This window comes from Etheostoma spectabile, chromosome 1 (genome assembly GCF_008692095.1).
Source record: "Etheostoma spectabile isolate EspeVRDwgs_2016 chromosome 1, UIUC_Espe_1.0, whole genome shotgun sequence".
NCBI lineage: Eukaryota > Metazoa > Chordata > Actinopteri > Perciformes > Percidae > Etheostoma > Etheostoma spectabile.
Window position 1 is genome coordinate 19,458,150 of NC_045733.1, and position 14,758 is coordinate 19,472,907.

Genomic DNA, 14,758 nt, shown 5'->3' on the forward strand with positions numbered 1-14,758 from the left:
TAAGTTCAGTAACGTCTTAAAGTTTAGGACCCAGATCACAAAACTGCACAAGATGCTGTATAGAAAGAACATGTTTAAATATCTTATTTTGAAAATATTTTTTTTCTATGGACTTAGTACATACCTTGTACAAAATTAATCCTTAAAAGCAATTTGTATTGGGATATAAAAATGATACAAAATGGGTCTCTGTGGCATTCTAACACAGCCTCTGACTGTGCTTAACAGTCCTTGTGTGATGGGACAGGAAGGAGGACCCAAACGCAGAGACGAGGAGGCAGAAACAGTCCGATTCAGAGGGGGGTTTATACAAACAGTTCAAAAGAAATATGCAAAAGACAAGTCCAAACATAAATTCGACCCAGCACTGGGAGAGGCAGGAGTCCAAAACGGGGAGGGAAGCACACCGGGGACTGGCAGGGAACTCTCGGGGAAAACCACAAAGAATAGCCCGGGAACAGGCGGGATCAGGCAGGCTGGCAGGAATAAACACACAGGGAGCAAGGGCGACAAAACTCAGATCTTCACAGATCCTGAATGAACAAGTAATATATTTGTCTTATGTATTTGCCTTATGTATTTTTTTATTTAATGATTTTTCTGAAAAGAAAATTTAAGCACCACTGTTGAGTAATTTGTTGAGACGGTCAGCCCATTCTGATTGGCGCCTCATCAGATGGATCATCCTTATATTGAACGAACTCCAATGCTCTTATAGGGTCCAAAAGTGCCCCAGAGCCTGGTTCTTTCCCCACTCTTCAAAAACTACAGCACCAATTAGGTTTTGTGTGCAAACGGTTAATATGTATAGTCATTAAATGCTAACAAAATAATTGTTGTTTCTTGGATGAATTGGTGAGCATAAATAGAAAATACTTGTATAATGTTTCAGATTCTGAAAAAGATTATTGAAACAAACCATCTATGGAAAATTCACTGATAAGTGTAAGCTGGTGGGACAGAAGCTAACTTTGGCTCTCAATTTGTGCACTGAAACAAAATCAGGGTGTGTACTTTTAAGTGAGTTGAGAAATGACTGAAGTACATGTCTTTGTTTTACAGGAAAGCCTTCCAGTTGTACTATAAAGAGTTTGTGGAGTTTTCGTGCCCGACAGAAGACATCTACTTGGAATAGCCCTGGCCTGCCTTCAACCACAGCCCAGTATAGTACAGTACACTGTATCATAACATATGTCGCATGAAGGACAGACATCTAAAAAATGAATGAAAAAAAAATTAACACATCTGACAAACAAGCAGGAAAAGAAGGATCAAGTATTGGATGAAACCTGCAAAGTGAAAACCAAGAGATGAAAATGAGCCAAAGGAGGAGTGTCTTGAGAAAAGAAAATATGCAAAATGGAGTCGGGGATGAGGATGGTGAGCACAGGTTGTCCATGGAAAGCACAAACATTATGTCACCGCAGCCTTGGCAGCACTAGTTAGCCTGTAGCGTCATCTCAGCAGGTGGACCACTGAAAGCCCAGGAGCCTTACTGGACTGAATTTGCACCTGACACAAAAAATAGCAGAGATTTGGAAACAAGATGAGTTTACTTTGACTTTAAATATTGAACGTATGAGCTTTGAGGGAGGTGTATATTTACAAAATGACATCATCACACTGAAAATCTAAGGTAGAACTAAGTGAAACAAATCAATGTAGGAACAGTGACCTTTATTCTTTCAGCACACCTGATATAGAGGTGATATCCACATCATTTGAGCCACCCTAAAACACTGTTATAAAGGCAGCTACAGGTGATATTCTTTGCATTCTTGAGTCCCTTTTAGATGACAGGTATCGAGCCGAACCTTGTTGTCAAATCCAGACAACTTGATCTGCTGTTTGACAGAAGAACATGTTATATCCACCCGGAACATCGATGAAAAACAGCAGATTTTGGTGTCCATAGGGCTCTCTACACATGATCTGTACAGGCTGTGCACGGTCCAAGGTGGGTCTCAAGACTACCATGCAGAAGCACAAGTGTAGCAAAGGTTTCCCCAAACGCGTGTCACGTAGCAGGACAGAACCAAACAAGGCTAGCGAAGACTGTATTTCCATTTGACACAAAGACAAGTAAGAGCCTAATAGGAGCTGAAACGATTTGTTGATTGATCGATACGGTGATCAACATTAAGATGGCTGCAACAATTATGATAATTGATTAAATATAAAAAGTAATTTTTCAGCAAAAATGAAAAAGATTCACTAGTTTCTCCTTCTCAAATGTGAATATTTGCCGGCTCTTCTTGTCTTCTGTGATATTAAACCAAATATTTTTAGGTTCTGGATTCTTGTTTGGACAAAGCAGACCATTTTAACGTGTCAACTTGGACTTCTAGTGGAACAAACTAATTAGGAAGTTTCAGGTGCATTAAAACCTTTTTCTTCCTTCACGTTTTGCTTTACTGAGTTTTAAATGCTGTGGCAAGGCGTAACCTATAAGTGGTGTACCCATCTGTGAGGTCCGGCAGCTTTACTATCTCTTTTGGCAAACAATAATTAACGCAGATGCAAAGTAATTCTTTGCTGCAGATCATGTGTAGAGGTCCTTAGAATCATAGAGCCACCCCTTTTCCACCAATGTACCAAAATCAGACAAGGAGAGGGGGGGATAAATAAAAAAACAGTTCTACAACCAAAGTAGAAGGCAGTAGACTAGGAAGTAATGTCACAGTTTCCATGCTAGTTAAACCTGTTGGTTTTCTGTAGGTTGAAGGGTCATTACTGAAGGCAGGGTAGACTAAACACTGAATCACAAAAAAACTCCTGAAATGCACTCAGCATCACTTGTCAATGATAACAAGAAAAAGGGTGTATAGGTGGGAATTTTTCCTTTCAAACTTTTTAGCTGCTCCTACTGCATGGTACTGTCGTGTTAAACAACCCCCACCATTTGCCCAGTACAGCCCTAGTCCTTAATTCCTAGTTCCACTGCCCTTCTAGGTGTGAAATCAGTGATGAAGATGTTTAAGAGCAGGAAAATAAAACACTGGTTTAGGTTTTTGTGGTTCAAGACAAGTTCCAGCATAAGACACTTACTCCTCATAGTTTCCATATACGAAATATGAAATGCTCTCAGTGTAGTGGTGGCGGTGATAAGATCATAAGGCTGATCCTCAGAACAGTAACTATGGGTGCAAGAGCAAAACTCTGGTGTCTTCATATTTTCACTAGTAGTGCCTCTTTTTCATCAGATCATTGTGACCTAGTGAACATGATCACATCTTAAGGGATTTCCACTGAGTGTGTTGAGTGTAAGAGTTTGAATGCACATTTAGATGGAGTATGTTTGATGTGAGTTTTTGTTTTTTTCCGCTGCACTAAATGTGCTGTGCTCCCTGTGCTGTCCCAGGTCATGTTTCAGAAGACAAACAGACACGACAGAATGATTCAACTAAAATTCTTTTATCAATACAAGTGTGCAGAGGTGTTGTTGGGCCTGGCCGTCTCTGGCTACAGGCCTGAATGTTATATCAATAGACCCGGATATCTCTCTGTTTCTCTCTTCTTTTTTTTTTACAAAACAAGTATAATATAAAAAAGCCCCAGATTGGCACCTTCAAATTAAGAAGAAAAGTATTTTCCAAGGCACTCGCAGTTCCTATGTTTTTTTTCAGAGAACTCATGGTAGAACTGTATCGTTGTCCACGAAGCTCTGAAGCAGACTGTACGACGCTCAGTGTCCACTCTCGCTGTGATCATGATTGTTATTGCCTATTATAACTTAATTTTCCTTAAAATATCATGACTCCTCCAGATCTCAGAGGACACAGATGGGATATACTTTCCTAAAGTTTTGGACATGAGCCGAAATCTTGCTCAAACATCTGAAATATTACAGTCCAGGGGTTTATTAATTCATTAAAATGAATAATGCATCATTGAGTTGAATAACTGTCACATGCACGTTTTAGGAGGTAACTTCCCCAACAAAGATACAAAAGAGAAGGGAGGAGTAAATTATAAACTACACAGTGCTGACTCGAAAAGCAATACAGAATGCCCAAAAGCCTTACTGCAATATTTCCCATTATGTTTTTATATTTGGATTGTAATCTATGTTTCCCTTTACATAATATATTTCCAACATACTGATTCAGAAAAAGGTAGAAATAGGTGCATCAAAATTCACCAGAATGTAGAAACAAAATGTACATTCTGTCATCCATGCCAGTGTTGTTAGCAATTTTGGTGGACAACCACCGTAGAGCTATCTGTCTTCAACACCTGGAGAACCTCTGTTAAAAAAGAACGTCTGGCTGATCAGCTGCTGGCTAGCATCAGCCTAACTAATGAGACAGTAGTGGAGCTGCAGATTTGATAAACTTAGATAACATTATTCAGCCCTGTAACTTGGTCTCAGTTATATAAGCTGCTGTACAGCGTTGAAACAAAAAGAGTAGAACAAAAGCAATTAGTTGATTAATCAATTTGTCTATTGACTGAAGATTATTGGCAACAAGTTACTTTTTGTTTTTTAAGTGAAAATGGCAAAACATTTTCCAATTGCAGCTTTTCAATTAAGGGTATTTGCGGTTTTTCTCCGCCTTAAACAATAACAGTAACTGTATAGTGGATGCTTCTAGGTTAAGAATTGTGTTGAATTTTCATGCATAGCGCATTTAGATAGCCTTATGCACATTTGTTTCTAAACATTCAGTACCTTTGGAATATACACTGTTACAATGATCACAGTCACCACAGGTGTTCTCAACCAAAAGTGTTGATATTCCGATTCAGATTTTATTGTCAGGAAGATTTGTCCCTCGGTCCAGCACAGGTACAGCACAGTTATTTCTGCAGTGAAAACACATCCTGCATCATTTATCACTTACACTAATTTGTAACAGATTATTTTATGTGATCTATATTTAACAGAGGATAAAATATCTGTTTAATGACGAATGTGGAAATTGTCCATTCAGCCATCTCACCAGTCCCCACTGTTTGTTCCTTTCAAAAGAAAAATGTGAACAAGCGATGTGCTGTGCTGATCAAAGCCATCGTGTTTGCATCAAGAGAAGAACACTGACTTTCATATGAGTTCCCTTCTTAAGAGCCAATCAGGAGAAATTGTACCATAGTGGGGGGCTGAACAAAGGATGTATAGACATGCCATATAAATTAAAAATAAATAATTTAACATCTGTAATTATAAATATTACATTGTATTGATTCAACATGTAGTATGTTAAATTTCTCTTTATGTATGTTGGAATTTTTTTAGGTGTGAAATATGCTTTATTTAAAAATTGTAATGCAGATCTCATGGTGTGCTGTCATTATTACGTTCAACATCACTTGTCTATCACTTCGGGGCAGGGGTGAAGCTTGTGATTCGATCCCCAGACCAACAGGATCAAATCTGGGTGGGGGAAGTTAAAGAGCAGAGCTTGTCCCTCCCTCATCACCACCACTGAGGTAGTACCCTTGAGCAAGGCCATTAGCAGATCAGACTGGGGTTGTCCAAGTTTTTCTGTTTTTATTTGAACATGCGGTTGTTTTGCTGGAGATCCTCCCTGCAGGACACATCAGCATCAGGATCTGTTGTGTGTCTGTTAGAAGTATTCATCGTCCAGGTTAGGTTGAAAAGGATTTTCAGTGTCGGGTGGCAGAGGAAGAGGGAGGGGCTTCTCACCGTAATCTGCAGCAATACAGTGACACATCAGGTGTATGGACATTCCTTTGGTTCAGTGCTTTTTGTAAAACACTTGCTACCTTTGTTTGGTTTACTGTCAGGTTTTAACTAAAGAGTATGAGTTGCTAAGCATGCTTAATAAACGGCTTTCTTACCATCAGTGACATGCTGTTTGAGGAGGCAGGGGTCAAATAGCAGCTTTAACTCAGCTGGACCTTCATCAGCTCTGCTAGAAGAAGACACAACTCCACGTGAAAACACCATCATTGTGGAGCTGAATGCAAATGCATTTTTTAAATATGCTGGGAGGGAGGGTTCATGTGGATTTTGAGGGTGTAGTTAAAACTGAAACTTCAGGGGATTCAACTTCTGTCTAAACATGTTTAAATTATGATTTTGTCTTTAAAAAACAGATAAGAAAGCCTTGATCTCAACCATAGGACCCCCTCCACCGTCCCCTCTCTCAGTGACATGTCAATACAAACACAAACTCAGTCTATCCTTGGGAAATGATCTTGGCTTCTAACAAAAGATAATTGAACAAGACCTACCTTCTCAGCACATGTGCAGAAATCCCTTCAGCAAACACAGAAGACATAATGAGAAGAGCTAAAATGTGTTTGCTGACCCAGTTTGACGACATTGTGAACACAGCGCCTTGGGACTCAAGGAAAAAAGGATGAGTAATGACTCTTCCTTGCATCAACTCACAAGAAAGGTCTAATTCTAGAATGAATTATTACATTTGTTAGTCTTCAAAAAAAAAGTACACAGCTCCATAAATAAACAAAATGGATAGAATAGCCATTGCCATTCAAATCAACATAGCTGCATCATCAGAGTGGCAGCCATTTCAAATCTTTGTAGTAAAGATTAATTTCCTAAGAACCAAATATGAAGAATTTGTTCTTGTAATAAGAGCTAGTGAAGTTGAATAAAATGGTAGGCTAACAAGTGTCTGGTGGAATAAACCTAACGCACATAAAATGTAACAAACATAAAAGAAAAGAACTTCAAAACTACAAATGTATTTATGTTTTGCATTTAGGGTTTTGACTGTAGCAGCACCTTGCCTTATTGTTCATTCCATTTTTATTTTGTTTGGTTACTATGCACCTCATACACCAAGGCTAGTTCCTTACAAATGTACCAATTTGATTCTTATTCTGAGAAGGGAAACCTTTTGGAATTTACAATTGGATAATATAATCTGGTACAAAGCAAATTGAAATTGAATTTGTAGGCTACGTCGAGACAATAACCATAATCATCACAAAAACAGAATGCACACTGTTTTCTGTAGCCGCTGAGGGAGTTAAAATCGAATCAGGCCCTATGGATGTCATTGTTTATTTACCCTTTTATGTTTAGACATAAGTATGTTTTCAAATTCATTTTTTTCATATACAATTGGATTGATATGTATTGTTGCTTTTTACACACTAGACTCTTTAATTGTGGAAGGTCTAAGACGAGTGTATGTCCGTTCACGATTCAATGTTTAATAAAGACAGAAAAAACTGCCACCATGGTCACGTGTTACGGTCACATGTTCAAAAGGGGCCCTCGTGCGGCTGAAAAACGGCGTTAAAAAAAGCTCATATAGGCTCACGTGGTTTCGGAAGTCACTGGAAATCGAACGTGTTGAGATCAGCGTCGCAGTGGAATCACGTTGGCCGTCTGCAGCCACGTGTCATCCTGATAGGTTACCTGAAAACCACCTGCGCAGGTAAGTGCTCATGTCTCGGCCAGGAAAAAGTGTGGCCCATTGTAACTGTTCGGATCAAGCTGCAGTTTAATTTTTATTTTGGTTATGTCCATTGGGAATGAGAAAGGATGAGACCCTTGTCCCCGTGGACACGTCCACAGAGGAAGCCCTTTGAGAAAGCTACGGAAATGAAATAGATTTTAGATTGGAAGTTAAACTCTGTTTTGGTTTTGAGATGGATGGGACCCTGTCAGTGATTGGGGGGGGGGACTGCTTTCACTGAATGTGGTTTTCATCCCCCAGCCAACAGATCCCTTCACCTCCTCCCAGGAACAATGACGCGGCAGTTTGACACAGCTCTGAGGTATCCTGTCTCTCCTCTTCCAGGGCTGTCTTTATCTGGTGATGTACTAAATCTATATTGAATATTGGTACGTGTAAATATAGGGGAAGCAACTGAAAGGAAAACCAATATTTTAAAGGATAAGTTCATCCAAACCTTATTATTCCTTTCCCTCACTCCCTGATCAATGCACGACTACTAGGTCTGTGGTTGGCGATATGGCAGAAATATTGTAATATGAGTTCTTTCAGGCACGATAAATGATTCTATTTCACCTCAACAAATTCTGTTCTCAAATTTCACACTTTAAAGTTTCTTTAACTTTTTGTTACTTGTTTTCAATGTTTGAAATCCAAATGAACCCCTCTTCACATCAGCATGCATTTCATCATCCACTCAGCAATTATTAGAAAATAAAATGGCTCATTATTAAAGTTGGTTTGCCTGTTACACCAGTTATATTTTTCTTCTTCCAACACAGTGGTAAAGAACACTAGGATAAAATGCCAGGAATTAAGTTTTCATTAACTTTTTGAGCGTCTCGGTCCCGGCACCGGGAGTTATCTTCGCCGTTTTTCGGAAGTGCTGACTTCCGTCATAAATTGCAAGCATTAAACCGTCATAAACACGGTCAAGTCATACATCGTTAGAAAGCTTAAAGTCTCATGATTCCATCGAGCCCACACACAAGCAATAAGGTGACTCACAACGGTTACAATCATGTTCTGAAGTACAGCAAGACAGACATATTCGAGTCTAAATTGAGTGTGTGTTCCTACCTGTCTGCTCGTGTCGTTAATCACAGCGGTGAAAGATCGCCGAAAACCGTGGTATTCCTACTTCGCCACATGCCAAGCTATTAGAATATCCAAGCCTTGTAATCCATAATTATCTGGTCCCTCACAATCTTGTAGTTTCTGGCCAACCTTCGACGTTCAGAATCAGATCATGCATCATTCTCGGTTTTGATCGCGTGTAACTTTTTCCGTGTATGCGCTACATTCACACTCGGCACAGCCCTGGAATCTGTTGTTTGTGCAGTTTCCAATGAACGGTCTTCTCAGCCAATAGCATGAGTATTCTCAGATACTCGCAAGCTAACCATGAATCCCACAGTCCCCATTGGGCCACGTGGGAAAAACTGACAGCATTTCCCACCAGTCAGAGACAGAGGTAATAAAACTGGCATTCCTGTGTAGCCAATAGCAAGACAGTTGAATGATATCAAACATGGCCAACAAAGATTTTCCCTGAGGGGTCTCCAGCCCATTCAAACCAAAAATATTCCCTTTTTTTATGGCATTTCACCATTTCATCAAATTATGATTACTTATTCCTATAAATTTATGTATATACTTCTTTTATCTATATGTGTGAGTGATGTGGATGTGTTTTTGTATTTCAGAAGTTATGTATTTAGCACTTTTGGGCTTTTTTAGAATAAAAATAAGACAACGCACAGACATATCTGTAGAAAAACATTCATATAAAATCCATTTTAAAGCAATTTTCTTCTGGATTTTTTCTGTTCTAAGTTGAGACATGGGCTAGGGTACTATGTTAGTATATAGCAGTTGTAATATGCTTACAGTAGTGCTTTTTATTATTTTTCAGATGATTTACTTGGACGGAAATAGAAATTCTGTGTTCTAACCTCTGTAGCTCTGTGTCAGTAGGCCTAGTGTCACATGCCACTAGAACAACAAGCTGAGAGTGTTAGCTTCACAATGAACTCAGGGTCATCCCGAGGGCAAAGCATGTGGAAACTGCAGCATGTTTTAGGGGTAAAATTTAGGCGAGAAAATCATATATTTTCCAGTGTATTTCACAGCATGCCAAATCAAGCTCACAGTGGCAAATGCCTCCTAAGTTACCGTAAGGCCCGTTGCTTACAGCCGTGTAGCATTAAAAAGGCAATTCTTTGTTAAGGTCCGGCGCAGTGCTGACCCAACATTTAACACAGATGCTACATTACATTAAGGGGTGTCACAATTCTCTTCCATTTGAATACATTTTCAATTCTCTTTGATTCTCGATTATTTTTTTTAGCAAAAGTTGCTATGCCATTTTTAGACTAGACTTGTATGTAATACAATGTCTGACCTTTGTTTGCAGTGTACCACATTACATTGTCAAATTTCAAATAATTATAAGCAGCATAATGAAACAATATCTGCAGTCAGTTGGAAACCTGACAATTTGTTAATAAAGTAAAAAGAGGAAAAAAAGTTCACTGACAATCCTGAGGGCAAACGCTTTGCACCACACAGTTTGGAGTTATATGCCCCCAACGTTGTCTTCCAGGTAGCGCTGCCTGGAAGACACTAGGACAAGTCAGTGGTTGTGGTTGAAGACGACGGTCACTGCTTTGAAGGCTTAGGCTTACCCTAACCCTACGTGCTGGACGTGGCGCGCGAGCGTGTCCGTTGCATGGCGTGTCTGTTTTTTTGTTTTTTTTCCAGCTCCCGCGTTGGACAACAGGTTGGAGCTGAAACGCTGCCTGCGTCACATGCTTGGCTCGAGCCGAAGACGTGTGCATGCTAGCAATAGAACCAAGGCCTATTGTTGACCCGGAACACGTGCGTGTTGGAAGCCTTTCTAAGAAAGAAAGAATAGGAATATGTTTAATGCCATTTTGACACAAATGCACATTAATAAATGATATTGTTGATGTTGGAAAGGTTTTGACATCAGTGCAGATGTAAATGTGAAAACAAAACCTTTTCAAATACTGCACCTGTCATACAGAATGAATATTCTGTGACCTATTTTGCCGTCAGTACTGCCGATGTCGTCTTGCTTTCATCAAATCGCTAGCCGAGATGTTTATGTTTTAACGACTCTCTCCCCATTTGTTGAACAGGGATCTAAATCTACCTGCACTATGTCCCCAAGATGGCCCTCCTGGTGTGTCACCGAGCTACAGCAGCGCCGTGTTAGACACGTTTCTGGTGTGTAGGACGTAGAAAAATCCACGCAGCTGACACACAACAGAAACGCCACACTGGCGCAACGCCTTAGTGGCCGGCCTTAGTTGGGGGGCTTAAACCACCATCGAGCCAGCACGGCAGCTGAGCAGAGCGCTAGTAAAGGGGGCAACTTGGCTGATGGCAGTCCACCAACTTGTTGCTCTCTAATGGATCCAATATAAGCTGCTCTGTTTAGGCTAGAAAACGTGCATGCAGGCTGAAATTCAGCCGTGCGGTTTTGTTGGGATAAAGCAGACGGAATATTTGCTAGCTGCTATGCTAATGTGCAATGGGAAACACATTTAGGAATCTGTTGTCATGGTAGCATGCCATTTTGCAAGGGACAACAATAGGCTCGGCCCAAATGAGCCAGGCCTTCGCAGAATGGATGCAATTCCAATGCATGCTGGTTAGATTCGCGGCCGACTTGATCCCTACTTGCTCTGACGTCGGTCAATGAATTAAAATCTATTTTTCCTCTGTTTTGCTTTTTGTATCGTTCAGTTGGCTCAAGGGAAGGACTGCTGGGATCTTCTGCTGTCATTTGTTGCTTGTTGTCAGCTGCACTTCCTTATATTTAAGGTGAGTACCACGGTCTACATCATTGCTCTTGAAGACGTGTAAGAGCACGTATGAGCCAGCCTGATGTATTAAGAGTCCCTTCAGTCTCCTGCTGGTCATTTGTCAATATTAGATATTTAGAGAGGCTCGTCCCTGCTGACAACCTGCCGGTGGCCAGGGACGCAGAACTGAAACGGAGCATCAATTTAGACGACACGCTGGACTTTACGTAAGGAATGCAACTCTTTAGTTTTCAATTCTTATTCTCCTTTTTTATTTGTCGTAAGGAAGACTGGCAAATCAAGCTTTTCATTGCTTGTTGTAAGTTGCCTTTACTGTGCAAATGACAAACCTCCTTGAATCTTGAAATCGAGTAACTTGATCTAATTTTACAGAAATTTCAGGAAAACACACAGTAAACACTTAATAGAATGTCAACAAAATACATGCTTCACTTGCCTCATTGCCATAATTGGAATAAAAATGCAGGGATGATTTTTAATTTATACACACAAAAAGAAATGAAGATATTATCTTGTAATCATGACTGCCATCTTATTTTTAGTTTTCTACATGGCCATCTGCTCCAGGCCTGCAGTGTTTACATTACTTCTATATGAAGCTACATGCTAACGTCAGGAGAAACCTGGAGTCTGGAACAGATGTTGTTCATTTCTCCCCAGTTTCGGATCACATTATTGCTGAAACATGTTTCAGCATAAACCTACCATACATATTTTTTGGATGCAAAACGGGTCTTCTGACCAGAAACTATCTTGGCAATAAATGGCAACATTGTTATATTAGGCTCTTCCGAGAAACAGAAACAATATTTTTTTTGGGATTAATATCCAATCAAATGCCAAGCTGAAATGTTATAAAAATAAAAAACATAGAATGGTAGTTCAATCATGATTAAAACTGCAAGGAAAACTCACCTTTTTATGAGAAGGTAATTATGGCACATGATTGTAAATGTCCTCATATGACGGTTTAACACATTGTTTTCATCTTCCATTTCAGGGCCAGAGAATGGGTAGAGACACGCACATCTTGGAACGCGCCAATCATCTGGGAGAGAATGTTTGACCCCGATCTTTACGACCGGAAGCACATCCAGAACCAGTCGGCAGTGGCCCTCACTGTGTTCGCTGTGGGAAGGTTTGTTTCTCCACATGATACAGCTCTTTGAGACCAGCAGTCAGTCTGGCCCCACTCGGTACCGAGACGCGGTACCTGAGTAGGTCCGTTACAGCTGAAGAGCAAACAGTGTGTGTATGACAAGAGAATATCTTTCCAGGGTTAGATTAGAATTTATTGCCAGTTATGTTTTGCCTTCAAATAATTTAGTTAGGTGCATACAATTTCTTGAAAAGGAAAGAAACATTAAATCAAACTACGGCAACAGACAAGAACATAACTATATAGAATAGAAATATCACAATCTATATTTTCATAAAACACTAACATAAGTACAATATAACTTTTCAGAGTAAGAAATGAAGGCTTCAGTGTTCACAAAAATATATGTGCAATGTTCAAGTGTCTAGTCCCGGATGTAGCCCTCGACACCCATAGGCAAACTGCTGCCAGTCCCGTTCTCAGCCGAGATTGGTCGGCTCCTTTTTGGCAGCAGGATGAAGACGGTGTAGAAGGGCACCATCATTGTCCGTGGCAGGTTGAGCCTCTTCAGCTGCAGGATGAAGACCATTTTCTGCTTTGCTTTTTTTGATGAGAATTACAACTTTGTTTGGTTCATTTTCTGTAACTAGCATGAAGGCATGTTGGGTGGAAAGGGAAAGCTAGCTAGCTATCCAGCCGGCTGCAGCAGGCTGCTCGATTCCGCGGCTTTTCCACCGCAATGGAGACTTTTTATTTTGTGTAAAAGTGTGTATCATAGCAAAGGTTTGAATATCCGCTTTCCCTTTTTTAAGCACGGCCTGCTGGCATGGAGAATCATTTCGTCGTAAGTAGAATGTACTTGGTAGTTGGCCATCGACGCAGGCGACAGTGGGCCTTCATGGCCACTACTTCTTTGCTGGCAGCTTGGGTTCAGACTGAAAATAATAACTCCAGTGTTAAAACAGATTAGAAGGTCAGCAGATGTGAACTTAACAGTTATCTCCAATAATATATAGATAATCTTAATAATTTTTCTCTTTTCCTGCCTAAGGTACTTTGCCTACCTGAAGACGTTCCTTACCTCTGCTGAACGTCATTTTATGTTGGGTTTAAAAGTGACATATTACGTGTTCACGGATCAGCCAGAGAAGATACCCCCAGTGAACCTTGGTCCTCTGCGAAGCCTGAAGGTTGTCCTGGTGAAGAAGTACTCCACCTGGCACGACGTCTCTATGATGCGCATGAAAACGATCTCCGATACCATAGAATCAGAGATTCGTCACCACTGCAATTATGTCTTCTGCTTTCATGTGGATCAGCAGTTTAAGGGCAGATTTGGCTCCGAGGCTTTGGGGGAGTCTGTGGCCTTGCTTCATGCCGGCTTTTTCAAAACTCCAAAGGAAGGTTGCACCTATGACCGAAACCCCAAATCCACAGCCTTCATGAGAAACGGAGATTACTACTACAATGCTGCTGTATTTGGAGGCCTTTGGGAAAATGTGCAGAATTTGGCAGACTGCTGCTTTCTGGATATCATGAAGGACAAACTGAATGATGTCGAGGCTCAGTGGCATGATGAGAGTCATCTCAACAAGTACTTTTGGCTTCACAAACCAAGCAGGCTGCTCTCCCCAAAGTACTGGTAGGACCAGAGAAGGGGTTACAACAAGGACACACACGTTGCCCGCCTAAATGGACAATATGACCCACTTCGTACTCTGTAGAGTGGCTAGAAGAAGCACAAGTTGCTGTAACTGGGGAAAAATGTGAGATGTTTACTATATTTGTTTTGGTATTGGATTCTATTCTTGGAAATATCTTTCTTTCTACCTTTTCTGGAAATCCAACGCAGTTGTCTTTGTGTTAATTGTCTTAGGATTATGTGCGTGCTTTAATATTTTAAAGCACAATAAATGATTTTATACTAAGAGGCATGTCAATCAAGCATACCACTCCCAAACATACCACTATTTTAGCTCTAAATCTTAATCTTTTCCTGACAAACTTTAGAAGAGCTGATAACTATAAAGAAACATGAGATAATTGTTGCTTGGGGAACTGCTAATCAGTGCATCCATCATTAGTGCTGGTTAAACTCAATGTCAAAAAATCTAAAAGAATATTTTTCTGATCTCAATATACCCCTCCAATAAGATATTTTTTAAATGTCAACTATGAATTGAATGTTAAGTGTGTCCCCCCCTTCCCCCCCACGTGTCTCTCTCCCTCCCTCTTTCATAATTTAAATGATGGTTGTAAATATGAATTGCAATGTCCATAGTTTTATTGTAACCTGTGCTGCTATTAAATGTTTTGTTAAATAATTAGACCTTAGGACAAAGTCATCAAATATTTTCTGAGATGTATACACCGTGCGCGTGAATGCCGATTCAGCAAATTGGTATTAT

General features: G+C 40.2%; 2 protein-coding genes across 3 annotated transcripts in view; both read left to right on the top strand.

Moving 5' to 3' along the window:
- The window catches only part of LOC116694034 (C-Jun-amino-terminal kinase-interacting protein 1), a 75,452-nt gene extending 72,643 nt beyond the window's left edge, over positions 1-2,809 (top strand). For both annotated transcript variants that reach the window (XM_032523470.1, XM_032523462.1), the window contains exon 12: positions 1,063-2,809. In XM_032523470.1, coding sequence (XP_032379361.1) covers positions 1,063-1,135 — 73 coding nt within the window. In that variant the 3' untranslated portion in view covers positions 1,136-2,809. The remainder of the gene's footprint in view (positions 1-1,062) is intronic.
- Positions 2,810-7,261: 4,452 nt separating this feature from the next.
- Positions 7,262-14,672, top strand: LOC116694142 (N-acetyllactosaminide alpha-1,3-galactosyltransferase). The gene is made up of 6 exons (XM_032523639.1): positions 7,262-7,376; positions 7,659-7,719; positions 11,172-11,249; positions 11,362-11,457; positions 12,252-12,389; positions 13,402-14,672. The coding sequence occupies exons 2-6, from the start codon at positions 7,691-7,693 to the stop codon at positions 13,994-13,996; spliced, it is 936 nt and encodes a 311-aa protein (XP_032379530.1). The 5' UTR covers positions 7,262-7,376; positions 7,659-7,690; the 3' UTR covers positions 13,997-14,672.
- Positions 14,673-14,758: the final 86 nt, after the last annotated feature.